General features: G+C 37.0%; 3 protein-coding genes across 5 annotated transcripts; 1 reads left to right on the top strand and 2 right to left on the bottom strand.

The window, feature by feature from the left end:
- Positions 1–12,656: 12,656 nt before the first annotated feature.
- Positions 12,657–19,303, bottom strand: LOC137866581 (adenylate cyclase CyaB-like). Of its 3 annotated transcripts, none has more exons than XM_068702582.1 (6): positions 19,197–19,303; positions 18,176–18,338; positions 17,505–17,606; positions 17,222–17,347; positions 16,958–16,999; positions 12,657–12,904 (listed from the first exon to the last, which is right to left on the bottom strand). In XM_068702582.1, the coding sequence occupies exons 1-6, from the start codon at positions 19,286–19,288 to the stop codon at positions 12,833–12,835; spliced, it is 597 nt and encodes a 198-aa protein (XP_068558683.1). In that variant the 5' UTR covers positions 19,289–19,303; the 3' UTR covers positions 12,657–12,832. The 3 variants fall into 3 exon arrangements, with proteins under 3 accessions (XP_068558683.1, XP_068558681.1, XP_068558682.1); XM_068702580.1 differs by lacking the exon at positions 12,657–12,904 and adding an exon at positions 15,944–16,807; XM_068702581.1 differs by lacking the exon at positions 12,657–12,904 and adding an exon at positions 15,944–16,807 and having other exon boundaries at positions 18,176–18,335.
- A 242-nt stretch (positions 19,304–19,545) lies between these two features.
- On the bottom strand, positions 19,546–22,548 carry echdc3 (enoyl CoA hydratase domain containing 3). Its single transcript, XM_068702562.1, has 6 exons — positions 22,346–22,548; positions 21,631–21,752; positions 21,457–21,514; positions 20,866–21,100; positions 20,181–20,359; positions 19,546–20,012 (listed from the first exon to the last, which is right to left on the bottom strand). Exons 1-6 carry the CDS (start codon positions 22,480–22,482, stop codon positions 19,859–19,861), a joined length of 885 nt encoding a protein of 294 aa, XP_068558663.1. The 5' UTR covers positions 22,483–22,548; the 3' UTR covers positions 19,546–19,858.
- Positions 22,549–24,601: 2,053 nt separating this feature from the next.
- On the top strand, positions 24,602–26,907 carry kics2 (KICSTOR subunit 2). The gene is made up of 3 exons (XM_068702561.1): positions 24,602–25,076; positions 25,562–25,850; positions 25,939–26,907. Exons 1-3 carry the CDS (start codon positions 24,836–24,838, stop codon positions 26,756–26,758), a joined length of 1,350 nt encoding a protein of 449 aa, XP_068558662.1. The 5' UTR covers positions 24,602–24,835; the 3' UTR covers positions 26,759–26,907.

Raw genomic sequence — 26,907 nt, 5'->3', positions numbered from 1 at the left:
TGCCACGTCCGTTTGTTTGCGTATAAAAAAAAAACGTGTATTTCAAATTGTGACTTCTCCATCAATGAAAGCTTCAAAACAATTGAAAAATGCTGTCTTTATCAATTAATCTACCAATATAGTTCTTGAATAATCGTATGGTCCATTAAATGTCAGCAACTATTGAAAAACACATTTGAGAAGTTTATAAAGCTCAAAGTTAAGCATTCAAATATCTTCTTTTGTCTTTGTGGCATCTCTCACTATTTCATGAACTTTTACGAACCAAACGATGAATAAATTAATCAGCAGATTCATCCATAATGAAAATAATCATCAGTTAATAAAATAATTTGTTCTACCTCAACCAACTGCTACAGTAACATCCTGCTTTGACATTTATGCATGAGTAATAATCTAATTTAGAAGTCTGACTCTGATTCTGAAAGCACACACAAACACACACACACACACACACACAAACTTGTGTTCAAAAAGATTCTGTTCAGAACCACAGTTTTACTATTTCTTTTCATGAATAATAAATGAAACAAAAATAAAACGTGTGACAAAGATCAATATGATGCCAGTTTGTTGTATTAAAAGGGAGCTATTGTTAAGACTATGTGGTTCTGATATACAATTTATATAACTCTAATTCAGAATTAGAGTTATATAAATTGTATATCAGAACTACATACAGTGCATACCAAGTTAAAAAATAACATCAAATGTAAAATGTTATTCTTAAGACGAGGTTTTGACATTCAGTGTGACGCCAATAATTATATAAATATAGTATTATATAATAATTATACACTTAAAAGGACCAATTGAAAACCAAATATTGACTAACTTCTGATGGATATTAAGCTCAATTACAATTCTCTAGGCAAGAAAAATAGAAACGCAACAAAGGACCCAAGCAATATCTGAAAAAAATATTCAAGGAATGATAACTAAAACACTCATAGTTTGTAAAAAAGAAAATAGAAAAAGTCATAGTATAGCATGTCGAAAACAGTCATAGTATAGCATGTTGAAAAAAGTAAAAAAAAATGTCATTGTATAGCATGTCGAAAAAAGTCAAAAAACAGTCATAGTATATTATGTCGAAAACAGTCATAGTATAGCCTGTCGAAAAAAGTGAAAAAACGGTCATAGTATAGCATGTCGAAAAAAGTCAAAAAACAGTGATAGTATATTATGTCGAAAACAGTCAAAAAACAGTAATAGTATATTATGTCGAAAACAGTCATAGTATAGCTTGTCGAAAAAAATGAAAAACGGTCATAGTATAGCATGTCGTAAAAAAGTGAAAACGGTCATAGTATAGCATGTCGAAAAAAAGTCAAAAAAGTCATAGTATATTATGTCGAAAACAGTCATAGTATAGCCTGTCGAAAACAGTCATAGTATAGCCTTTTCAAAAAAGTGAAAAACGGTCATAGTATAGCATGTCGAAAAAAGTGAAAAACGGTCATAGTATAGCATGTCGAAAAAAGTAAAAAAAAGTGAGTATATTATGTCGAAAACAGTCATAGTATAGCCTGTCGAAAAAAGTGAAAATCCGTCATAGTATAGCATGTCGAAAAAAGTGAAAAACGGTCATAGTATATTATGTCGAAAACAGTCATAGTATAGCCTGTCGAAAACAGTCATAGTATAGCCTGTTTGAAACAGTCATAGTATAGCTTGTCGAAAAAAGTGAAAAACGGTCATAGTATAGCATGTCGAAAAAAGTGAAAAACGGTCATAGTATAGCATGTCGAAAAAAGTAAAAAACGGTCATAGTATAATATGTCGAAAACAGTCATAGTATAGCCTGTCAAAAAAAGTGAAAAACGGTCATAGTGTAGCATGTCGAAAAAAGTAAAAAACGGTCATAGTATATTATGTCGAAAACAGTCATAGTATAGCCTGTCGAAAACAGTCATAGTATAGCCTGTCAAAAAAAGTGAAAAACGGTCAAAGTATAGCATGTCGAAAAAAGTCAAAAAACACTCATAGTATATTATGTTGAAAACAGTCATAGTATATTATGTTGAAAACAGTGATAGTATAGGATGTCGAAAAAAGTGAAAAACGGTCGTAGTATAGCATGTCGAAAAAAGTGAAAAACGGTCATAGTATAGCATGTCGAAAAAAGTCAAAAAACACTCATAGTATTTTATGTCGAAAACAGTCATAGTATAGCCTGTTGAAAACAGTCATAGTATAGCATGTCCAAAAAAGTGAAAAACGGACATAGTATAGCATATCGAAAAAAGTCAAAAAACAGTCATAGTATATTATGTCGAAAACAGTCATAGTATAGCCTGTTGAACACAGTCATAGTATAGCCTGTCGAAAAAAGTGAAAAACGGTCATAGTATAGCATGTCGAAAAAATTGAAAAACGGTCATAGTATAGCATGTCGAAAAAAGTCAAAAAACACTCATAGTATATTATGTCGAAAACAGTCATAGTATATTATGTTGAAAACAGTGATGGTATAGGATGTCGAAAAAAGTGAAAAACGGTCATAGTATAGAATGTCGAAAAAAGTGAAAAACGGTCATAGTATATTATGTTGAAAACAGTCATAGTATAGCCTGTTGAAAACAGTCACGGTATAGCCTGTCGAAAAAAGTGAAAAACGGTCATAGTATAGCATGTCAAAAAAAGTAAAAAACGGTCATAGTATATTATGTCGAAAACAGTCATAGTATAGCCTGTTGAAAACAGTCATAGTATAGGATGTCGAAAAAAGTGAAAAACGATCATAGTATAGCATGTCGAAAAAAGTCAAAAAACAGTCATAGTATAGCCTGTTGAAAACAGTCATAGTATAGCCTGTTGAAAACAGTCATAGTATAGCCTGTCGAAAAAAGTGAAAAACGGTCATAGTATAGGATGTCGAAAAAATTGAAAAACGGTCATAGTATAGCATGTCGAAAAAATTGAAAAAAGGTCATAGTATAGTATGTCGAAAAAAGTCAAAAAACAGTCATAGTATATTATGTTGAAAACAGTCATAGTATAGCCTGTTGAAAACAGTCATAGTATAGCCTGTCGAAAAAAGTGAAAAACGGTCACAGTATAGCATGTCGAAAAAATTGAAAAACGGTCATAGTATATTATGACGACAACAGTCATAGTATAGCCTGTTGAAAACAGTCATAGTATAGGATGTCGAAAAAAGTGAAAAACGGTCATAGTATAGCATGTCGAAAAAAGTCAAAATACAGTCATAGTATATTATGTTGAAAACAGTCATAGTATAGCCTGTTGAACACAGTCATAGTATAGCCTGTCGAAAAAAGTGAAAAACGGTCATAGTATAGCATGTCCAAAAAATTGAAAAACGGTCATAGTATAGCATGTCCAAAAAAGTCAAAAAACAGTCATAGTATATTATGTCGAAAACAGTCATAGTATAGCCTGTTGAAAACAGTCATAGTATAGCCTGTCGAAAAAATTGAAAAACGGTCATAGTATAGCATTTCGAAAAAAGTCAAAAAACAGTCATAGTATATTATGTTGAAAACAGTCATAGTATAGCCTGTTGAAAACAGTCATAGTATAGCCTGTCGAAAAAAGTGAAAAACGGTCATAGTATAGCATGTCGAAAAAATTGAAAAACGGTCATAGTATAGCATGTCGAAAAAAGTCAAAAAACAGTCATAGTATATTATGTTGAAAACAGTCATAGTATAGCCTGTTGAAAACAGTCATAGTATAGCCTGTCGAAAAAAGTCAAAAAACAGTCATAGTATATTATGACGACAACAGTCATAGTATAGCCTGTTGAAAACAGTTATCGTATAGGATGTCGAAAAAAGTGAAAAACGGTCATAGTATAGCATGTCGAAAAAAGTGAGAAACGGTCATAGTATATTATGTCGAAAACAGTCATAGTATAGCCTGTTGAAAACAGTCACGGTATAGCCTGTCGAAAAAAGTGAAAAACGGTCATAGTATAGCATGTCGAAAAAAGTGAAAAACGGTCATAGTATAGCATGTCGAAAAAAGTGAAAAACAGTCATAGTATAGCCTGTTGAAAACAGTCATAGTATAGCCTGTTGAAAACAGTCATAGTATAGCCTGTCGAAAAAAGTGAAAAACGGTCATAGTATAGGATGTCGAAAAAATTGAAAAACGGTCATAGTATAGCATGTCGAAAAAATTGAAAAAAGGTCATAGTATAGTATGTCGAAAAAAGTCAAAAAACAGTCATAGTATATTATGTTGAAAACAGTCATAGTATAGCCTGTTGAAAACAGTCATAGTATAGCCTGTCGAAAAAAGTGAAAAACGGTCACAGTATAGCATGTCGAAAAAATTGAAAAACGGTCATAGTATATTATGACGACAACAGTCATAGTATAGCCTGTTGAAAACAGTCATAGTATAGGATGTCGAAAAAAGTGAAAAACGGTTATAGTATAGGATGTCGAAAAAAGTGAAAAACGGTCATAGTATAGCATGTCGAAAAAAGTCAAAATACAGTCATAGTATATTATGTTGAAAACAGTCATAGTATAGCCTGTTGAACACAGTCATAGTATAGCCTGTCGAAAAAAGTGAAAAACGGTCATAGTATAGCATGTCCAAAAAAGTCAAAAAACAGTCATAGTATATTATGTCGAAAACAGTCATAGTATAGCCTGTTGAAAACAGTCATAGTATAGCCTGTCGAAAAAATTGAAAAACGGTCATAGTATAGCATTTCGAAAAAAGTCAAAAAACAGTCATAGTATATTATGTTGAAAACAGTCATAGTATAGCCTGTTGAAAACAGTCATAGTATAGCCTGTCGAAAAAAGTGAAAAACGGTCATAGTATAGCATGTCGAAAAAATTGAAAAACGGTCATAGTATAGCATGTCGAAAAAAGTCAAAAAACAGTCATAGTATATTATGTTGAAAACAGTCATAGTATAGCCTGTTGAAAACAGTCATAGTATAGCCTGTCGAAAAAAGTCAAAAAACAGTCATAGTATATTATGACGACAACAGTCATAGTATAGCCTGTTGAAAACAGTTATCGTATAGGATGTCGAAAAAAGTGAAAAACGGTCATAGTATAGCATGTCGAAAAAAGTGAGAAACGGTCATAGTATATTATGTCGAAAACAGTCATAGTATAGCCTGTTGAAAACAGTCACGGTATAGCCTGTCGAAAAAAGTGAAAAACGGTCATAGTATAGCATGTCGAAAAAAGTGAAAAACGGTCATAGTATAGCATGTCGAAAAAAGTCAAAAAACAGTCATAGTGTATAGCCTGTTGAAAACAGTCGTAGTATACGATGTCGAAAAAAGTGAAAAACGGTCATAGTATAGCATGTCGAAAAAAGTCAAAAAACAGTCATAATATATTATGTCGAAAACAGTCATAGTATATTATGTTGAAAACAGTGATAGTATAGGATGTCGAAAAAAGTGAAAAACGGTCATAGTATATTATGTCGAAAACAGTCATAGTATAGCCTGTTGAAAACAGTCACGGTATAGCCTGTCGAAAAAAGTGAAAAACGGTCATAGTATAGCATGTCGAAAAAAGTGAAAAACGGTCATAGTATAGCATGTCGAAAAAAGTCAAAAAACAGTCATAGTGTATAGCCTGTTGAAAACAGTCGTAGTATACGATGTCGAAAAAAGTGAAAAACGGTCATAGTATAGCATGTCGAAAAAAGTCAAAAAACAGTCATAGTATATTATGTTGAAAACAGTCATAGTACAGCCTGTTGAAAACAGTCACGTTATAGCCTGTCGAAAAAAGTGAAAAACAGTCATAATATAGCATGTCGAAAAAATTGAAAGAAAAAGTTAAAGTATTGCAAGTATGTAAAAATAAGTGTGAAAATCTGATAGTATATTGTCAGAACAAAAAGGAATGGATCAAAATATTGAATTCTGATATTACGTTTATTTTTTCTTGCATGCATTAAACACCACGACTTTTTGGAATTGCTTTTTATTCAATAACAAATTACAATACATACACTAATACTGAACAATGACAATATTCAGTGAAGTAAATGCTATTATTTGAACCAATACATGTTGCAGCGCTACGCTGTCTATCTCAGCCAAGAACGGAGAAATGTAGAGTCCATCCTGAGTCATGTCATGGAGACGCACCGAGCCAGAGCCCTCACTGCTGTTCCTTCTGTTGGAGCTCTCTCCAATCCAACCTAAGGGATAAGAAATCATATTATATTGTGTCTACAAAAAGTCAGAGAAAGTCATAGTATAGCATGTCGAAAAAAAATAAAAACGGTCATAGTATAGCATGTCGAAAAAAGTCAAAAAACAGTCATAGTATATTATGTCGAAAACAGTCATAGTATAGCCTGTTGAAAACAGTCATAGTATAGCCTGTCGAAAAAAATAAAAAACGGTCATAGTATAGCCTGTCGAAAAAAGTGAGAAACGGTCATAGTATAGCATGTCGAAAAAAGTCAAAAAACAGTCATAGTATATTATGTCGAAAACAGTCATAGTATAGCCTGTTGAAAACAGTCATAGTATAGCCTGTTGAAAACAGTCATAGTATAGCCTGTCGAAAAAAGTCAAAAAACAGTCATAGTATATTATGACGACAACAGTCATAGTATAGCCTGTTGAAAACAGTTATCGTATAGGATGTCGAAAAAAGTGAAAAACGGTCATAGTATAGCATGTCGAAAAAAGTGAGAAACGGTCATAGTATAGCATGTCGAAAAAAGTCAAAAAACAGTCATAGTATATTATGTCGAAAACAGTCATAGTATAGCCTGTTGAAAACAGTCATAGTATAGGATGTCGAAAAAAGTGAAAAACGGTCATAGTATAGCATATCGAAAAAAGTCAAAAAACAGTCATAGTATAGCATGTCGAAAAAAGTCAAAAAACAGTCATAGTATATTATGTCGAAAACAGTCATAGTACAGCCTGTTGAAAACAGTCACGGTATAGCCTGTCGAAAAAAGTGAAAAACGGTCATAGTATAGGATGTCGAAAAAAGTGAAAAACGGTCATAGTATAGCATGTCGAAAAAAGTCAAAAAACACTCATAATATATTATGTCGAAAACAGTCATAGTATATTATGTTGAAAACAGTGATAGTATAGGATGTCGAAAAAAGTGAAAAACGGTCATAGTATAGCATGTCCAAAAAATTGAAAAACGGTCATAGTATAGCATGTCGAAAAAAGTGAAAAACTGTCATATCGAAAAAAGTAAAAAAACAGTCATAGTATATTATGTTGAAAACAGTCATAGTATAGCCTGTTGAAAACAGTCACGGTATAGCCTGTCGAAAAAAGTGAAAAATGGTCATAGTATAGCATGTCGAAAAAATTGAAAAACGGTCATAGTATAGCATGTCGAAAAAAGTCAAAAAACAGTCATAGTATATTATGTTGAAAACAGTCATAGTACAGCCTGTTGAAAACAGTCACGGTATAGCCTGTCGAAAAAAGTGAAAAACAGTCATAATATAGCATGTCGAAAAAATTGAAAGAAAAAGTTAAAGTATTGCAAGTATGTAAAAATAAGTGTGAAAATCTGATAGTATATTGTCAGAACAAAAAGGAATGGATCAAAATATTGAATTCTGATATTACGTTTATTTTTTCTTGCATGCATTAAACACCACGACTTTTTGGAATTGCTTTTTATTCAATAACAAATTACAATACATACACTAATACTGAACAATGACAATATTCAGTGAAGTAAATGCTATTATTTGAACCAATACATGTTGCAGCGCTACGCTGTCTATCTCAGCCAAGAACGGAGAAATGTAGAGTCCATCCTGAGTCATGTCATGGAGACGCACCGAGCCAGAGCCCTCACTGCTGTTCCTTCTGTTGGAGCTCTCTCCAATCCAACCTAAGGGATAAGAAATCATATTATATTGTGTCTACAAAAAGTCAGAGAAAGTCATAGTATAGCATGTCGAAAAAAATTAAAAACGGTCATAGTATAGCATGTCGAAAAAAGTCAAAAAACAGTCATAGTATATTATGTCGAAAACAGTCATAGTATAGCCTGTTGAAAACAGTCATAGTATAGCCTGTCGAAAAAAATAAAAAACGGTCATAGTATAGCCTGTCGAAAAAAGTGAGAAACGGTCATAGTATAGCATGTCGAAAAAAGTCAAAAAACAGTCATAGTATATTATGTTGAAGACAGTCATAGTATAGCCTGTTGAAAACAGTCACGGTATAGCCTGTCGAAAAAATTGAAAAACGGTCATAGTATAGCATGTCGAAAAAAGTCAAAAAACACTCATAGTATATTATGTTGAAAACAGTCATAGTATAGCTTGTTGAAAACAGTCACGGTATAGCCTGTCGAAAAAAGTGAAAAACGGTCATAGTATAGCATGTCGAAAAAAGTCAAAAAACAGTCATAGTATATTATGTCGAAAACAGTCATAGTATAGCCTGTTGAAAACAGTCATAGTATAGGACGTCGAAAAAAGTAAAAAACGGTCATAGTATCGCATGTCGAAAAAAGTAAAAAACAGTAATAGTATAGCCTGTCGAAAACAGTCATAGTATAGCCTGTTGAAAACAGTCATAGTATAGCCTGTCGAAAAAAGTAAAAAACGGTAATAGTATAGCCTGTCGAAAAAAGTGAAAAACGGTCATAGTATAGCCTGTTGAAAACAGTCAAAAAACACTCATAGTATATTATGTCGAAAACAGTCATAGTATAGCCTGTTGAAAACAGTCATAGTATAGGATGTCGAAAAAAGTGAAAAACGGTCATAGTATCGCATGTCGAAAAAAGTCAAAAAAGTCATAATATATTATGTTGAAAACAGTCATAGTATAGCCTGTCGAAAAAGTGAAAAACGGTCATAGTATAGCATGTCGAAAAAAGTGAAAAACAGTCATAGTATATTATGTCGAAAAAAGTCATAGTATATTATGTTGAAAACAGTGATAGTATAGGATGTCGAAAAAATTGAAAAACAGTCATAGTATAGCATGTCGAAAAAAGTAAAAAAACAGTCATAGTATATTATGTCGACAACAGTCATAGTATAGCCTGTTGAAAACAGTCATATTATAGGATGTCGAAAAAAGTGAAAAACGGTCATAGTATAGCATGTCGAAAAAATAAAAAAACGGTCATAGTATAGCATGTCGAAAAAAGTCAAAAAACAGTCATAGTATATTATGTCGAAAACAGTCATAGTATAGCCTGTTGAAAACAGTCACGGTATAGCCTGTCGAAAAAAGTGAAAAACGGTCATAGTATAGCATATCGAAAAAAGTCAAAAAACAGTCATAGTATAGCATGTCGAAAAAAGTCAAAAAACAGTCATAGTATATTATGTTGAAAACAGTCATAGTATAGCCTGTTGAAAACAGTCATAGTATAGCCTGTCGAAAAAAGTGAAAAACGGTCATAGTATAGCATGTCGAAAAAAGTGAGAAACGGTCATAGTATAGCATGTCGAAAAAAGTCAAAAAACAGTTATAGTATATTATGTTGAAAGCAGTCATAGTATAACCTTTTGAAAACAGTCACGGTATAGCCTGTCGAAAAAAGTGAAAAACGGTCATAGTATAGGATGTCGAAAAAAGTGAAAAACAGTCATAGTATAGCATGTCGAAAAAAGTCAAAAAACACTCATAATATATTATGTCGAAAACAGTCATAGTATATTATGTTGAAAACAGTGATAGTATAGGATGTCGAAAAAAGTGAAAAACGGTCATAGTATATTATGTCGAAAACAGTCATAGTATAGCCTGTTGAAAACAGTCACGGTATAGCCTGTCGAAAAAAGTGAAAAACGGTCATAGTATAGCATGTCGAAAAAAGTGAAAAACGGTCATAGTATAGCATGTCGAAAAAGTCAAAAAACAGTCATAGTGTATAGCCTGTTGAAAACAGTCGTAGTATACGATGTCGAAAAAGTGAAAAACGGTCATAGTATAGCATGTCGAAAAAAGTCAAAAAACAGTCATAGTATATTATGTTGAAAACAGTCATAGTACAGCCTGTTGAAAACAGTCACGGTATAGCCTGTCGAAAAAAGTGAAAAACGGTCATAGTACAGCATGTCGAAAAAATTGAAAGAAAAAGTTAAAGTATTGCAAGTATGTAAAAATAAGTGTGAAATTCTCATAGTATATTGTCAGAACAAAAAGGAATGGATCAAAATATTGGATTCTGATATTACGTTTATTTTTTCTTGCATGCATTAAACACCACGACTTTTTGGAATTGCTTTCTATTCAATAACAAATTACAATACATACATTAATACTGAACAATGACAATATTCAGTGAAATAAATGCTATTATTTGAACCAATACATGTTGCAGCGCTACGCTGTCTATCTCAGCCAAGAACGGAGAAATGTAGAGTCCATCCTGAGTCATGTCATGGAGACGCACCGAGCCAGAGCCCTCACTGCTGTTCCTTCTGTTGGAGCTCTCTCCAATCCAATCTAAGGGATAAGAAATCATATTATATTGTGTCTACAAAAAGTCAGAGAAAGTCATAGTATAGCATGTTGAAAAAAGTCAAAAAACAGTCATAGTATATTATGTTGAAAACAGTCATAGTATAGCCTGTTGAAAACAGTCATAGTATAGGATGTCGAAAAAATTGAAAAACGGTCATAGTATAGCATGTCGAAAAAATTGAAAAACGGTCATAGTATAGCATGTCGAAAAAAGTCAAAAAACAGTCATAGTATATTATGACGACAACAGTCATAGTATAGCCTGTTGAAAACAGTCATAGTATAGGATGTCGAAAAAAGTGAAAAACGGTCATAGTATAGCATGTCGAAAAAAGTCAAAAAACAGTCATAGTATATTATGTCGAAAACAGTCATAGTATAGCCTGTTGAAAACAGTCATAGTATAGCCTGTCGAAAAAAGTGAAAAACAGTCATAGTATAGGATGTCGAAAAAAGTGAAAAACGGTCATAGTATAGCATGTCGAAAAAAGTCAAAATACAGTCATAGTATATTATGTTGAAAACAGTCATAGTATAGCCTGTTGAACACAGTCATAGTATAGCCTGTCGAAAAAAGTGAAAAACGGTCATAGTATAGCATGTCCAAAAAATTGAAAAACGGTCATAGTATAGCATGTCGAAAAAAGTCAAAAAACAGTCATAGTATATTATGACGACAACAGTCATAGTATAGCCTGTTGAAAACAGTCATAGTATAGGATGTCGAAAAAAGTGAAAAACGGTCATAGTATAGCATGTCGAAAAAAGTCAAAAAACAGTCATAGTATATTATGTCGAAAACAGTCATAGTATAGCCTGTTGAAAACAGTCATAGTATAGCCTGTCGAAAAAAGTGAAAAACAGTAATAGTATAGGATGTCGAAAAAAGTGAAAAACGGTCATAGTATAGCATGTCGAAAAAAGTCAAAATACAGTCATAGTATATTATGTTGAAAACAGTCATAGTATAGCCTGTTGAACACAGTCATAGTATAGCCTGTCGAAAAAAGTGAAAAACGGTCATAGTATAGCATGTCGAAAAAAGTCAAAAAACAGTCATAGTATATTATGTCGAAAACAGTCATAGTATAGCCTGTTGAAAACAGTCATAGTATAGCCTGTCGAAAAAAGTGAAAAACAGTAATAGTATAGGATGTCGAAAAAAGTGAAAAACGGTCATAGTATAGCATGTCGAAAAAAGTCAAAATACAGTCATAGTATATTATGTTGAAAACAGTCATAGTATAGCCTGTTGAACACAGTCATAGTATAGCCTGTCGAAAAAAGTGAAAAACGGTCATAGTATAGCATGTCCAAAAAATTGAAAAACGGTCATAGTATAGCATGTCGAAAAAAGTCAAAAAACAGTCATAGTATATTATGTCGAAAACAGTCATAGTATAGCCTGTTGAAAACAGTCATAGTATAGCCTGTCGAAAAAATTGAAAAACGGTCACAGTATAGCATGTCGAAAAAAGTCAAAAAACAGTCATAGTATATTATGTTGAAAACAGTCATAGTATAGCCTGTTGAAAACAGTCATAGTATAGCCTGTCGAAAAAAGTGAAAAACGATCATAGTATAGCATGTCAAAAAAAGTCAAAAAACAGTTATAGTATATTATGTTGAAAGCAGTCATAGTATAACCTTTTGAAAACAGTCACGGTATAGCCTGTCGAAAAAAGTGAAAAACGGTCATAGTATAGGATGTCGAAAAAAGTGAAAAACAGTCATAGTATAGCATGTCGAAAAAAGTCAAAAAACACTCATAATATATTATGTCGAAAACAGTCATAGTATATTATGTTGAAAACAGTGATAGTATAGGATGTCGAAAAAAGTGAAAAACGGTCATAGTATATTATGTCGAAAACAGTCATAGTATAGCCTGTTGAAAACAGTCACGGTATAGCCTGTCGAAAAAAGTGAAAAACGGTCATAGTATAGCATGTCGAAAAAAGTCAAAAAACAGTCATAGTATATTATGTTGAAAACAGTCATAGTACAGCCTGTTGAAAACAGTCACGGTATAGCCTGTCGAAAAAAGTGAAAAACGGTCATAGTACAGCATGTCGAAAAAATTGAAAGAAAAAGTTAAAGTATTGCAAGTATGTAAAAATAAGTGTGAAATTCTCATAGTATATTGTCAGAACAAAAAGGAATGGATCAAAATATTGGATTCTGATATTACGTTTATTTTTTCTTGCATGCATTAAACACCACGACTTTTTGGAATTGCTTTTTATTCAATAACAAATTACAATACATACATTAATACTGAACAATGACAATATTCAGTGAAGTAAATGCTATTATTTGAACCAATACATGTTGCAGCGCTACGCTGTCTATCTCAGCCAAGAACGGAGAAATGTAGAGTCCATCCTGAGTCATGTCATGGAGACGCACCGAGCCAGAGCCCTCACTGCTGTTCCTTCTGTTGGAGCTCTCTCCAATCCAATCTAAGGGATAAGAAATCATATTATATTGTGTCTACAAAAAGTCAGAGAAAGTCATAGTATAGCATGTTGAAAAAAGTCAAAAAACAGTCATAGTATATTATGTCGAAAACAGTCATAGTATAGCCTGTTGAACACAGTCATAGTATAGCCTGTCGAAAAAAGTGAAAAACGGTCATAGTATATTATGTCGAAAACAGTCATAGTATATTATGTTGAAAACAGTGATAGTATAGGATGTCGAAAAAAGTGAAAAACGGTCATAGTATAGCATGTCAAAAAAATTGAAAAACAGTCATAGTATAGCATGTCGAAAAAAGTCAAAAAACAGTCATAGTATATTATGTCGACAACAGTCATAGTATAGCCTGTTGAAAACAGTGATAGTATAGGATGTCGAAAAAAGTGAAAAACGGTCATAGTATAGCATGTCGAAAAAAGTGAGAAACGGTCATAGTATAGCATGTCGAAAAAAGTGAAAAACAGTCATAGTATATTATGTCGAAAACAGTCATAGTATATTATGTTGAAAACAGTGATAGTATAGGATGTCGAAAAAAGTGAAAAACGGTCATAGTATAGCATGTCAAAAAAATTGAAAAACAGTCATAGTATAGCATGTCGAAAAAAGTCAAAAAACAGTCATAGTATATTATGTCGACAACAGTCATAGTATAGCCTGTTGAAAACAGTGATAGTATAGGATGTCGAAAAAAGTGAAAAACGGTCATAGTATAGCATGTCCAAAAAAGTGAGAAACGGTCATAGTATAGCATGTCGAAAAAAGTCAAAAAACAGTCATAGTATATTATGTCGAAAACAGTCATAGTATATTATGTTGAAAACAGTGATAGTATAGGATGTCGAAAAAAGTGAAAAACGGTCATAGTATAGCATGTCGAAAACAGTCAAAAAACAGTCATAGTATATTATGTCGAAAACAGTCATAGTATAGCCTGTTGAAAACAGTCATAGTATAGGATGTCGAAAAAAGTGAAAAACGGTCATAGTATAGCATGTCGAAAACAGTCAAAAAACAGTCATAGTATATTATGTCGAAAACAGTCATAGTATAGCCTGTTGAAAACAGTCATAGTATAGGATGTCGAAAAAAGTGAAAAACGGTCATAGTATAGCATGTCGAAAAAAGTCAAAAAACAGTCATAGTATATTATGTTGAAAACAGTGATAGTATAGGATGTCGAAAAAAGTGAAAAACGGTCATAGTATATTATGTCGAAAACAGTCATAGTATAGCCTGTTGAAAACAGTCATAGTATAACCTGTCGAAAAAAGTGAAAAACGGTCATAGTATAGCATGTCGAAAAAAGTGAAAAACAGTCATAGTATAGCATGTAGAAAAAAGTGAAAAATGGTCATAGTATAGCATATCGAAAAAAGTCAAAAAACAGTCATAGTATATTATGTTGAAAACAGTCATAGTATAGCCTGTCGAAAAATGTGAAAAACGGTCATAGTATAGCATGTCAAAAAACAGTAATAGTATATTATGTCGAAAACAGTCATAGTATATTATGTCGAAAACAGTCATAGTATATTATGTCGAAAACAGTCATAGTATATTATGTCGAAAACAGTCATAGTATATTATGTCGAAAACAGTCATAGTATAGCCTGTTTAAAACAGTCATAGTATAGCCTGTCGAAAAAAGTGGAAAACAGTCATAGTATGGCATGTCGAAAAAACTCAAAAAACAGTCATAGTATAGCCTGTCGACAAGTCATATTATAGCCTGTCGAAAAAAGTGAAAAACAGTCATAGTATAGCATAGTATAGGTCATAGTATCTTTTTTTATTTAAGACGGAACAGATTTTTCAGTATTGCATGATTGTAAACTGAATCTTTTTGGGGGTTTTAGCTTTAGTTTTAGCTTTCACCACTTTTCTGGATTTTATAAACTCCGCAATTATCTATCTATCTATTAATTAAAGAAAAAATAAGGAATAATTCTAAAATATTTGAGAAAACATTGGTTGTTGGTTTTTAATGAAATATGTTCAAACGGCCGTCTTTCTGTGTTATGGCGTTTACATGGCGATGCTTCCTGCCGTCCTTCAGCTGTATTAACTATAATAATAATAATAATAATAATAATATTAATAACAGTGTGTGTTTCTAATCCTGCTCTGTCTCCTCATTAATCTTCCTTCTCTCCCTTCTTCTTTACGAACGATGTTAGCCAACAACAACAAGAGTGTGGCCGTGAGTGCGGGCCACATTCCCTCCTACAACAGTAACCGGTGGGCTATCCTGACTGGTCTTTTTTTTTTTTTTACCCTTTACTGCCATGTTTTAATTCCAAAGTGGTTGTAAAAAAAAGAAAAAAAGCTCTTTGAGATGAGTTGTCTGGTGGCCAACTGAGGAACTGCACGACACTGGGATGTTTGGTAGCTTATCATAGTCTTAAACCTTAAAGCTTATTTCTCTTTAAAGGGACAGTTTACATTTTATGAAATGTGGTTGTAGGAGGACCAGCACAGGAGCAAAGCAACGTACTGCTGTGGACGTATTTTACACACCTAAAAGAACTGTCATTACTTTAAGAGTACGCTATATTTAGAGTAGTTTCAACGCTTTACTTTGACATCTAACAGGAACTGAAGCTGTAATCTGTTCTCTCTTCAAAGCCACCGGACTCCATTGACAGAAACAGCAATTTTAAACAGGAGTCGCTGTTCTACTACCACCTCCATCTGTTCATTTGTTTGTTTTATTGTGTGATGTCGGTCAGGGTTAGTTCAGATTCACCAATGTCACAAACTAACTAACCGACGGAGGCGGCTGCAGACCAGAAATATAATATAAATATTAAATATAATAATATAACGCTATAATGTTGTTATTGGGTAAACTAGTTGGATGTCAAGAGCTTTGCCGGATGAGCAAACTCTGGAGAACACAAAGGTGTTTGTTGTCGGTCTTTTGGGGAAACTATTTGCATAAATGTCATTTTCAGTTTAAATGAATCTTTTTGTTGAACTGACTTTGTTCCGTTTGAATCCATTCACACACAAACCTGTTCCGTTTCACTTCCTTTATTTAGAAAAGAAGCTCGAGAACCAAATACAAAAGTTAACAAATCAGATCCTGATCACAGTGAAACTACTACAGAGTATTCTGAGTACTGTACTAAAACTACTGTTTGACAATACTGAAGAGTTTAGTCCTCATCGTCCTCTCCTCTCCAGGAGTTGTTTTATGTGTCTTTGTGTCCTTTCAGTATCAGGTCCATGTAGTCTACGTGTCTTTGTGTCCCTTCAGTATCAGGTCTACGTGTCTTTGTGTCCCGTCAGTATCAGGTCCATGCACTCTACGTGTCTTTGTGTCCCTTCAGTATCAGGTCTACGTGTCTTTGTGTCCCTTCAGTATCAGGTCCATGCACTCTACGTGTCTTTGTGTCCCTTCAGTATCAGGTCCATGCACTCTACGTGTCTTTGTGTCCCTTCAGTATCAGGTCTACGTGTCTTTGTGTCCCTTCAGTATCAGGTCCATGTAGTCTACGTGTCTTTGTGTCCCTTCAGTATCAGGTCCATGTAGTCTACGTGTCTTTGTGTCCCTTCAGTATCAGGTCCATGTACTCTACGTGTCTTTGTGTCCCTTCAGTATCGGGTCCATGTACTCTACGTGTCTTTGTGTCCCTTCAGTATCGGGTCCATGTAGTCTACGTGTCTTTGTGTCCCTTCAGTATCAGGTCCATGTAGTCTACGTGTCTTTGTGTCCCTTCAGTATCGGGTCCATGTACTCTACGTGTCTTTGTGTCCCTTCAGTATCAGGTCCATGTAGTCTACGTGTCTTTGTGTCCCTTCAGTATCAGGTCCATGTACGCTCCCGTCACCAGACTCTCTTTTGAGACGCCCAGCTTCTCCATCAGACCCTCGGCCACCTTCAACAGAACAGATCAAACTATTTACAGCGTGAACGTTGACGCTTTTGTGCCGGTAAAAAACGACGACACAAAAGTGAAGTTTACCGACACTTGTGTACTTTTAAATGTTTAATGTAAGGTTGGTAGAGTTTTAACATTTAGACCGACCTGCTGTCCGTCTTCAACAGTCTGCTCGGGACGCATCACCACCTAAACAAACAAACAAACAAACAAACAAACCGTTCACGGCGGTCTGGATACATACAAAATAAAAAATAAAGAATATTAAATGCATAAAAATAACAAAAGTAAAGAAAAGCAGCAAATCCTCACATCTATGAGGCTGAAACCAAAAAACTATTTCACGTATCAATTAATCATTTCAATACTAGCAACAAAAAACTGTGTGTGTGTGTGTGTGTGTGTGTTGACCTCCAGCTCCATGTAGTTTCCAAGTCCCTCCACCGCGTCCAGGTGAACTCTGGTCTGACCAATCAGAAACAGCCGTCGCTCCTTCCGCACCTCACCTTTAACCCCGAGGGCATCTGACAGCACGGTCTGAGCGCGAGCGCGCGCGCGCGCACACACACACACACACACACACACACACACACACACACACACACACACACACACACACACACACACACACACACACATTAATAAACGGCAGTGTGTGGCTGCAGAAACACACTCGGGTTGTTTGGTGTTTTACCCGGAGACTCGGCGGGTCGCTGGTCGGACTGATGGAGTAACGGGACAGTTTGGGTCCATCGGTGTCGGGACGCTCGTAGAAGATCAGCTGACCCGACTCGTTCTAACAAACAAACAACCAGTGAGTCAGTTTTACACCCCGGTACAGGATGTGGTGTCTTCAGGCAATATTATTGTCTTTTTAAATATATTATTATTTTGTATTTCTGATGTAATTGTTCATTCTATTTTTCATGTTTATTTATTAATTTGGTTTTTTTTACGCTATAATACTTTTCTAATGAATTCGTATCCAATGCAATCTTTATTTAAAGTCAATTGTATCTTACTTAAATCACATTGTTTTTATTGATTTATTTGTTTTAATCTTTATTTTTTGTTTAATCATTTTTTTTTTTTAATATTACTTTTTTAATTTTAATCTTATTTATTTGTTAGTTATTGTTTTTATTTTTTATATTATTAATTTCTTATGTTTTGGGGTTTGTAAGTCTTCTCATTGTATTTATTTTCACAGTGGCTCTGGGTCTCTCTCTCTCCCTCTCTCTCTCTCTCGCGCGCGCTTTCTCTCTCTCTCTCTCTCTCTCGCGCGCGCTTTCTCTTTCTCTTTCTCTCTCTCTCTCTCTCACGCTCACACACACGCACGCACGCACGCACACACGGTGAATGTACCATGAAGTCTCTCAGCTTCAGTCGTCCTTGGCTGCAGTTGAAGAACCTGTCGTGCTGTCTGATGATCATGCCCTCTGATTGGCTGAGCTCGGAGGCCTTCTTGGCGAACAGCGTTGGGTCGCTCACTTTGGCTTTGATCTCCACGTTGGACGGCATGGCTCTACTGAGCATGTGCAGAACAAGAGAGACAACAGGAAGTCAGGCATGTTGTTTATTAAAAAATAAACATTTTTATTTAAATACATTTAATGTCAATTGTATCTTACTTAATTCTCGTTTTGATTTTATTTTTGTTAATCATTTTATTTTTAAATATTACTTTTTTAAATGCTGATATTTTATTATATATTGATATTTTTTATTACATCTTGGCCTTAATTTGAAATTTTAATGTATTATTTTCTGTTTTTCTTCCAATTTTCCACTTATTTATTTTTTGTTATAATTTATTGTATTTGTTTTAATTTTTTATATTATTATTAATTAATTAGTTTGTAGTATTCTCATTTTATTTACACACACACACACACACACACACACACACACACACACATACACAGTTTTAAACATTTAAAATAAACATTAACATTTGTATTTACTATATAAACTGATGGATGGTAAAGAAAGCATAATGCTTTTTATAGAATTATTTTATGAATATTTATTTATTTGAATCAGTCCTCTGCTGGTGAAGTGTCACTTTAAAAAAATAAAAAGCTCTTCTATAATTACATTTGTTTCATTCAAACAGATTTTTGTTCTCCATGTTGTCGCCACAGCCTTTCAACTCATCCGATTGGACGATGTGGAAAAAACCCCACCAATCACAACGGAGAACAGAAGTTTTTCCTTCCACTCGATGCGTTAGCTAGCTAGCTTGTTAGCTACTTAGTAATTGAGCTAACACTGATGCTAAACCCTAAATGTCGTATTAAACATGGCGGATGGTTAACTAACAACACAATGAGTGTCTCATATTAAAAGAAATGAACCGTGTAAGAAGTAAAGTTTGTTGTTTTACCTGCTGCTGGGTCTCTGTGTGTCAGCGCTTGATTTTACCGCGAAACACTTCCTCTGGGGCGGAGCATCAGCGACGACAGCAGCTGACTTCATGATCTACGCATGCGCAAAGGAAAAACAGGAAACGAAGAGGTCTCACTCCGTTTCATATCTCAGCATCACGGCTGACTTCTAAAAAAGTACTTTCCAAATTTGAAATTTCATAAAGTAACCAAACTCCTTAGGTCTTCAAACATGTAACACTTTATAATAATAATAATAATTATTATACCATTATTATTTAAACATTTTCAGGAAAAACATATAGATGGAAAATTCATTCAAAACTGACCTAAAAAATAACTAACACCAACGTGTCACACTATTTATTGCATTTACAATTCTACAAATACAGAGAGCAGCATTCTTTAGCTTTGTGAGTCCGTTAAGTCATCAAACATCTGGAGTCCGTCTCATCGGCAGCTGTCAAGGCACAGAAAGGTTCAGCTACTTTAGTCTCAGTGAAAAGGAGGAAGTCAACGGTTCAACCATTGTGATCTCGTAAATCACTCAGCTATATTTTAAAAGTAGCCCATGAATTGACTTGGGACTGGTGCTAATTATTCCACACCACATGTACCAGTCAGGATAATCTCTATCTCCTGTGATGAAGTCAGCAGTCCGTCAGTCGTGAGCTTTCTCTGCTTTATTGCTCCACACCGGCTTGCGTTTCTCGATGAATGCCCGGATCCCCTCCTGTCCGTCTCTCAGAGCCAGGTTGTCAACCATCACCTTGGAGGCGGTGGCGTACGCCGCGTCTCGGCCTTGAGCCATTTGTCTTTTGAATGGAAACAAAAGAAAAAGGAGAGCAGAACATGTGGAGGGAAATATATTAAAAACAGGTTGTCAGGAATCCCATTGAACCGTCTCAAGTGTCCCAGGACTTTAAATTAAAATAAATAAATAATGAAAGTTAAATTCCATCTGAGATCTGTAAAACTCTCACCTCTGGAAAGTGGCCTTGCCGAGCGCCACCACGGGCCGGCTAGCCTGACACACCCGCTGGGCGATGGCTAACGTCTCCTCCTCCAGTCGCTCCTCTGGCACAACTCTACTGATCAGCCCGTGCAGCAGAGCATCACGGGCTGAGATGGGAGCTCCCGTGAGCAGCATCTCCATCGCAACCTGGTAAAAAAAAAGAAGAGGAAAACAAAGGTGTTTATTAATAAGAGCTTCATGCTACCAGAGTTGGTAAAAGGACGCTATTGTCTTAGTCCGGCCTAACTTCTATCCTCTATAACACTGGGTGCTGCTGGTTTTTCGGGGATATTCCCTTGTTACAGGGTCGCCAAAATTACCATCAATGCTGTCAACACCTCCGGGACGTAGTTCTGTCCTTCACAATAAGATATCACGCTTCAACAACTCCAAATTGTGCAATAAAAGCTCCTTAATTTCCATTTGAGTGTATACCACCACCTGCTGGACGTTTTGTTAAACTCTTCTCAACACAAAACACCAGCTGATGGGATTTAACATGTATGTACACATATATTGTATGTAACAAGTACTATCATCGAGTAAGAGTTCTATTACAACTAAAAACACAAGTATTCATGATTGAATATATTTGATTAATTAAAATACACCCAAAGTCTTCGAGTGTCTTCCTCCTGAAGTTCAGCTCTTACCTTCCGCGGCACCGCTCTGCCGATGGCCACCGCCGGCGTCGAGCAGAAGAGGCCCACGTTGACCCCCGGGGTGGCGAAAGTGGACTTTTCCGTCGCGACGGCGACGAGCTGGCAACCGGCTGCCGTGGCGACGCCGTCCACCATGGCGATCACCGGAACCGGTATGTCTTGTATCAGAGTCATCACCTGAAGCACAAGAGTCACACAGTTATTTATGTGTGTGTGTGTGTGTGTGTGTGTGTGTGTGTGTGTGTGTGTGTGTGTGTGTGTGAGTGAGTGAGTGAGTATAAACTGTTTGTTCATCAACTCAAATAGATAAAATATTATATAATAATCATTCAAATAAAAACAGAAATTAAGTGAAAAAAATGGTCATCATGTCACACTATTAGGCTGAGATTTAGGCTTTAATTATAATTATTGATGCAGCGACATGAGAGGAGGAAGAGGAGGAAGAGAAAGAAGAGAAAGAAGAAGAGAAGGAGGAAGAAGAAGAAGAAGAGGAGGAAGAAGGAGAAGAGGAGGAGGAGGAAGAAGAAGAAGGCGGAAGAAGAAGAAGAAGAAGAAGAAGAAGAAGAAGAAGAGCTGACGCCCTGAGCAGACATCAGCTCCTTCAGGTCGTGTCCAGAGGAAAACACTGGACCTCTGGCTGAGAACACACACACACACACACACACACACACACACACACACACACACACACACACACACACACACACACACACACACACACACACACACACACACACACACACGCACCCCTACCTGATATGATAACAACTCTGAGATGGTCACTGTCGACGTCAGTGAGGATGTTTTCTCTGAGGGACTCCAGCATGGACAAAGACAGAGCGTTCCTCTTCTTGGGATTGTTCAGTATTATTCTCCTGGAAACAAAAGAATAAAAAGTAACATTTTACAGTAGTGTTCTGTGTATTTGAGCCCTACAGTTTGCTACAGATGTTCTCTATTAAACTGGTATAGCAGTACAGAGATCTGAAGTAATATTAGAAAAATATAAAGGCTCCAAAAAGTGCAATATTAAGTCCATATATGACAGAATGGAGAATAAATAATATGTGTAAAGAAACATAAAGTACCTAAAGAATTGTACTTCAATGCAGTACTTGAGTAACTATACTTAATGACTTTCCACCATTGCATTAATAATAGTAGATTTCTATACATTAAAGTGCTTTGTAGTATGCGGAATCATTTATTAGTGGCACCACCAGACCGTGAGAAAAAACACGTTGATTTAACTGTACAAATATTGACTTTTTATTACAAAAATACATTTTTAACAGGAATATTATGTATGCCGAATTTCTCTTAAGACCGTGACATGTGCAAAAAAGTACTGTATGAACCACTTATACACGCTTTTGTTGTTAAAATCTGTATTCTCTCCTTAAATATAGTACATCTACCACAGAGTATGGGCCGTTCCGAAGGAGACGGAGACATTTCGTTGCTGCACCTTATTCCGTTGTTCTGCTGTCTCACCGTCAGCGGCTCCGGTTCAGTCGCAGAGTAGAAACGAGTCCCGGTCAGCGGCGTTAAAGTCCCGCTGAGCTGAAACACACCGACAGCTCTGCAGAGTAAACTACGAGCCATGTTTGTTTATCGTCATCGCTTCACCTTCCCCACACTCACTTCCGGGTTGAAGACGACGTCACAGGCACGTAAGGGCAACGTAAGCCGAAACCAGGAAGTCAGAAATTCAAGCGTTTCCATGTTTGTTTTTTTAGGAAATCGGTTTGTTGATGAAAAAAAAAAAAATACATGTACAACTTTAAGATTTAATTGGTCACAAAGTATTATAAAAAAATATTAAAGTTAGTTATTCATTAAATTTCCAATTCATTTTATAATTTTTTTTAAATTACAGACATTTTAAAGACACTACAGGTGAATAGGGTAAAAAAAAATAGATATCAACATGACACTTTACCAGGTGATTACTGACATTAAGACTATTATTTTTTGTACTACAAGTTTACTTAAATGTTATGTTTAAATATGCAAATGCAGCATTATCTGATGGTAACTTTTGGTGAACTTAAGAGAAATTTACAGACGCAAACAGAGAAAGTAGTAAAATAAACACCTAAATGTGTATTTTAGGTGTTTTCTTTCCACTAATCAGAGAGACGACGTGTTATGGAAGCTAAATAGCTCAAAATTGATCAATGCGTGAAACCATATTCAGATGAAGTGAGTGCATTTATTCTCAAAGGACACAGAAGACGATATGGAGTGAGAAACACACGTACAGTACAGTGATTGGTTGCCACTAGTTGCCACTAATAGTAGTTAAACTGTGACTTAAAGGCCCAAAATGTTTGTATTTATTGCTTTGATGATAGAAAAAAAATGTAACAATTAAACAACTGATTGGGGTTTTCATGGCTCCATCAGTGCGGAGAAACAAACAATCAGTGAATTCTAAAAAAACAAGAACTAGATTACTCCACTCACACGAAAGTGTCGGGAGTCTAAATGAGGCACCCATGCACGAGCACATAGTCATCAAACAGGCAGCGAGCCACTGTGTCAGCGGTCTGATTGGGCAGCGCACACAGGTTAACACATGTGGTGAAATAGCCATCCACCACTAATATCGATCTGTTCCCTCCTGTGAAGTTACAGGCAGCTCGAGGATATCTGCAGCCTGGGACCCTCCCATGGGAGCCGTCTGCCTGGGAACTGGGGCCCTGCGGGTTTGGCAGGCTCTGCACCGCTCACACCATTGTCTAATGTCTCTCAACATTAAGGGCCAATAGGTAGGTCTGTCTGGCCTTCTCCCAAACTCGCTCTGCAGAAAAGTGTGCAGCAGCTGGGCCACCATGCAGAGTCACTGTGGCAGAGAGAATATGCCGGCCGCCGTTCCATGAGCGCCTCCTCATCCCCTGGCAGCTCTGATTCGACCACCGATCCTGCGGCACACACATCCGACAGCGAGCCCGCCTTTCTCTGGCGTCCGGAGACACAGGCCGGCGAGACAAGGCATCCGCGTTTTAGTGGCGTGAACCATCTTTGTGAATAATGGTCCAGTTGAATGGGTCGAGCTCCAAAACCCACCGGCCCCTTCGTCCTGTAGGATCGTTGTCAATGCCCATTTTTCTGAGCCCCAGCAGCATGCGATGATCCGAGATGATGGTGAATGCAGAGAGGCCCACATAGTGTTTAAATTCACGCACGGCCCATACTGTGGCCCAGAGCTCCCTGTCGAAAGTGGACCATCTTTTCTGTGTGTGCGTAAGAGCCTAGCTGGCATGAGCCAGTATTTGTACTTGAGATTCATATGAGTGTTCATTCATTAATAAATGCACATTCAGTTGTTTAGTGCATATATCTGATGCATATATTCTTATTCATATTTACAGCTTTGTGAACACATTTATAAATCTCAGTGCACACATACAGATGTAGTTTCACTTCTCTACACACACATTAGAACATAATATTGCTATATTAAACTCGTTTTTGACCTATTTGTCATATTATATTAATATTATATACCTTTTCTGTTTAATTACTTATTTTTTATAGTTGTTTTTAATCTTGTTTTTAATACTTTTGTCTCTTGTTAGTTTGGACTATCCACTCTGCTGCTGGTATTCTACATATTTCCCCGCTGTGGGATAAATAACGGATTATCAAATTTTAATCGAAACTCATTTATTTTGGTACTCTTAGCTCGCCGTAGTATTTACATCCTCTGTTTCCAACATGGCGCCGGGCAGTTAGCCGGTTAGCTTGGACACGGGCAGTTTCTTATCAAACGTTGTCGTTTTAAGTACATATTGAAGGGATTGTTCCCGCTTAATTACGAAGAGACATGCGTTTCTATACATACTGTCAACGCTGTCGGTAAAACGCGTGTTTCCGCGCTGGTAATGCTCTTTTCTTACCTAGACGTGATAGCCGTCAGCTAGCCGTTAGCCCCGGGAGGTAAAGCTCCGCAATGACGTCATCGGAGGCCGTGGAGGAGCTGCGGCCCGTTCCTCGCGAGCGCGCCACCCTGGAGAGCTTCTTCACGCAGCTCGGCATGTTCTCCTTCGACCGAGCGAAGGACTACGTGGAGAAGGAGAAGGACGGCAGCAGGAGCGGCGGGGCCACGTGGACGGCGCTGCTCGCGGCTCTGGCTCACCTGGCCGCCGCGGAGAAGGTGTACCACCACATGACGTTCCTGGGGCAGAAAATGGGTAATAATATACTGTCTGAAAAAAGTAAAATAATATTTATTATTATATTGTACTTATATTATATTTTTATATTATTAAATTATATATTATATTTATATACATTATATTAAAATATATTTATATACATTATATTATTAAATTATATTTATATACATTATATTATTAAATTATATATTATATTACTTATCAATCAATTTATTATATATTTTATTATACTTCTTAATGTTAATAAGTACTTTTACTTAAGTAAAAAAGGTAGCAATACCACAGTGTAGAAATATGATATATTATATTATATTTCATGGAATATTTATTCCATCTGAAAAAGGTAAGTACTTTTGCTAAATAAGAAATATTAAAATACTGGAAGTAAAAAAGCTCGGACAGAAAATAGGTAATATTAAATATATAGTAATATGTATTAAAAGGTTTCCAACACCAGATGGCGCTGTAGCACAAACTGTTTTCATCCCGCCATCCTCCAGGAGGCCAGAGCTTCTTCAGCCGTAAGGACTCCATCCGAACCATCTACACGTCTCTGTACAACGAGCTGAGGAAGGTGATGACGACGGGCCGTCACAGCCAGCCAGGCTCCGCCTCCTACCTGGAGGACCTGCTGTCTCACCTGTCGGAGCAGCTCTGCCACTTCACGCAGGCGCGCACCGAGATGGCCGACCTGTACGAGAAGATGCACTCGCTGGGCGGCCAGAAGAGCATCAACTCTGAGGAGCTGGTGACCACGCTGGAGGCCGTGCTGCACAAATATAGCTCCAAGTGGGTCCAAGTTTGTTATTAACACCTGGAGCTTTAGTGTTTGTGTTCCCACTGACCTCCTCCTCTTCCTCTTCCTCGCTCCCTCCAGGTTCCACCACCCGATCCTGGGCCGGGTGGAGGAGGGCTTCCAGACGGAGGTGGACGTGGTGACCCAGCTGCTGCGCTGCCAGGCCCAGGTGTCCGAGTGGCGCTTCCTGCCGGCTCTGCTCAGCCTGCACGGCGCCACCTCCAAGCTCACCGCCTGGGGCCAGCTGTTCCAGCGGCAGAAGGAGACCCGCAAGCACCTGTTCGGCGGCCAGTCCCAGAAGGCCGCGCAGCCGCCGCACCTGTACGCGTGGCTGCAGCGCTTCCAGGCGGTGCTGCTCGCCAAGTTCAGCTTCTACTTCCACGAAGCCCTGAGCCGACAGGCGGCGCCGGCGGACATGCGGGCGCTGACCGCGCGCACCGCGCCGGACTACCACGGCAAGATCTGCTCCTTTGTCCGCAAGCACGACGCCAGCAACGTGTCGCTGGTGTTCGACAACCGCGGCTCGGAGAGCTTCCAGGGCCACGGGTACCACCACCCGCACTCCTACCGGGAGGCGCCGAAGGGCGTGGAGCAGTTCCCCGCCGTGGTGTCGCTGCCGTCGGGCGAGCGGCCGCTCACGCACTGGCCCAACGTCATCATGATGATGGGCGATCGCGCCGTGGAGCTCAACGCCCTGGACAAGGTGGTGCACTTCTACGACGACAAGGTGCAGAGCACCTACTACCTGACGCGGCCCGAGCCGCACTTCACGCTGGTGGTCATCTTCGACGGCAGGAAGTCGGAGAAGGACGTGCACATCGCGGGCTTCCTGCAGGAGATCTCCGGCTCGCTGCGGAACTCCAAACCCTTCAGCACCCTCAAGCCCGGCTCAAAGGGCTGAGGTGACCAAGACAAGTTCCTTTTATGTTGCAGACCAAAGATATGCACCAACAAACTCTCAACCTTTTATTTACAGTTCATTAAGGATTTTAATGTTTTAAAATGCTTGTATTTTTATTTGCTGTACAATTTAAATAAAGCTTTGTGCGT

Source organism: Cebidichthys violaceus, unplaced genomic scaffold (assembly GCF_023349555.1).
Source record: "Cebidichthys violaceus isolate CVI_PGR_0920_01 unplaced genomic scaffold, fCebVio1.0.p SCAF_86, whole genome shotgun sequence".
In the NCBI taxonomy this organism is placed as follows: Eukaryota; Metazoa; Chordata; class Actinopteri; order Perciformes; family Stichaeidae; genus Cebidichthys; species Cebidichthys violaceus.
Note: the sequence above shows the minus strand (reverse complement) of the source record. Positions and strands in the feature narration are given on the sequence as shown.

What these genes read in the sequence shown, in the direction of transcription:
- LOC137866581 (XM_068702580.1), bottom strand. Translation starts at nt 19,288, where the DNA reads ATGAAGTCAGCTGCTGTCGTCGCTGATGCTCCGCCCCAGAGGAAGTGT. An exon ending in ACACAGAGACCCAGCAGCAG is followed by an intron (nt 18,339 to 19,196) that starts GTAAAACAACAA and finishes GCACATGCTCAG; the next exon opens with TAGAGCCATGCCGTCCAACG. An exon ending in GAAACTACATGGAGCTGGAG is followed by an intron (nt 17,000 to 17,221) that starts GTCAACACACAC and finishes TTGTTTGTTTAG; the next exon opens with GTGGTGATGCGTCCCGAGCA.
- echdc3 (XM_068702562.1), bottom strand. Translation starts at nt 22,482, where the DNA reads ATGGCTCGTAGTTTACTCTGCAGAGCTGTCGGTGTGTTTCAGCTCAGC. An exon ending in CAGAGTTGTTATCATATCAG is followed by an intron (nt 21,515 to 21,630) that starts GTAGGGGTGCGT and finishes GTGTGTTCTCAG; the next exon opens with CCAGAGGTCCAGTGTTTTCC. An exon ending in GGCAAGGCCACTTTCCAGAG is followed by an intron (nt 20,013 to 20,180) that starts GTGAGAGTTTTA and finishes TCCATTCAAAAG; the next exon opens with ACAAATGGCTCAAGGCCGAG.
- kics2 (XM_068702561.1), top strand. Translation starts at nt 24,836, where the DNA reads ATGACGTCATCGGAGGCCGTGGAGGAGCTGCGGCCCGTTCCTCGCGAG. An exon ending in GTTCCTGGGGCAGAAAATGG is followed by an intron (nt 25,077 to 25,561) that starts GTAATAATATAC and finishes GCCATCCTCCAG; the next exon opens with GAGGCCAGAGCTTCTTCAGC. An exon ending in CTGCACAAATATAGCTCCAA is followed by an intron (nt 25,851 to 25,938) that starts GTGGGTCCAAGT and finishes CGCTCCCTCCAG; the next exon opens with GTTCCACCACCCGATCCTGG.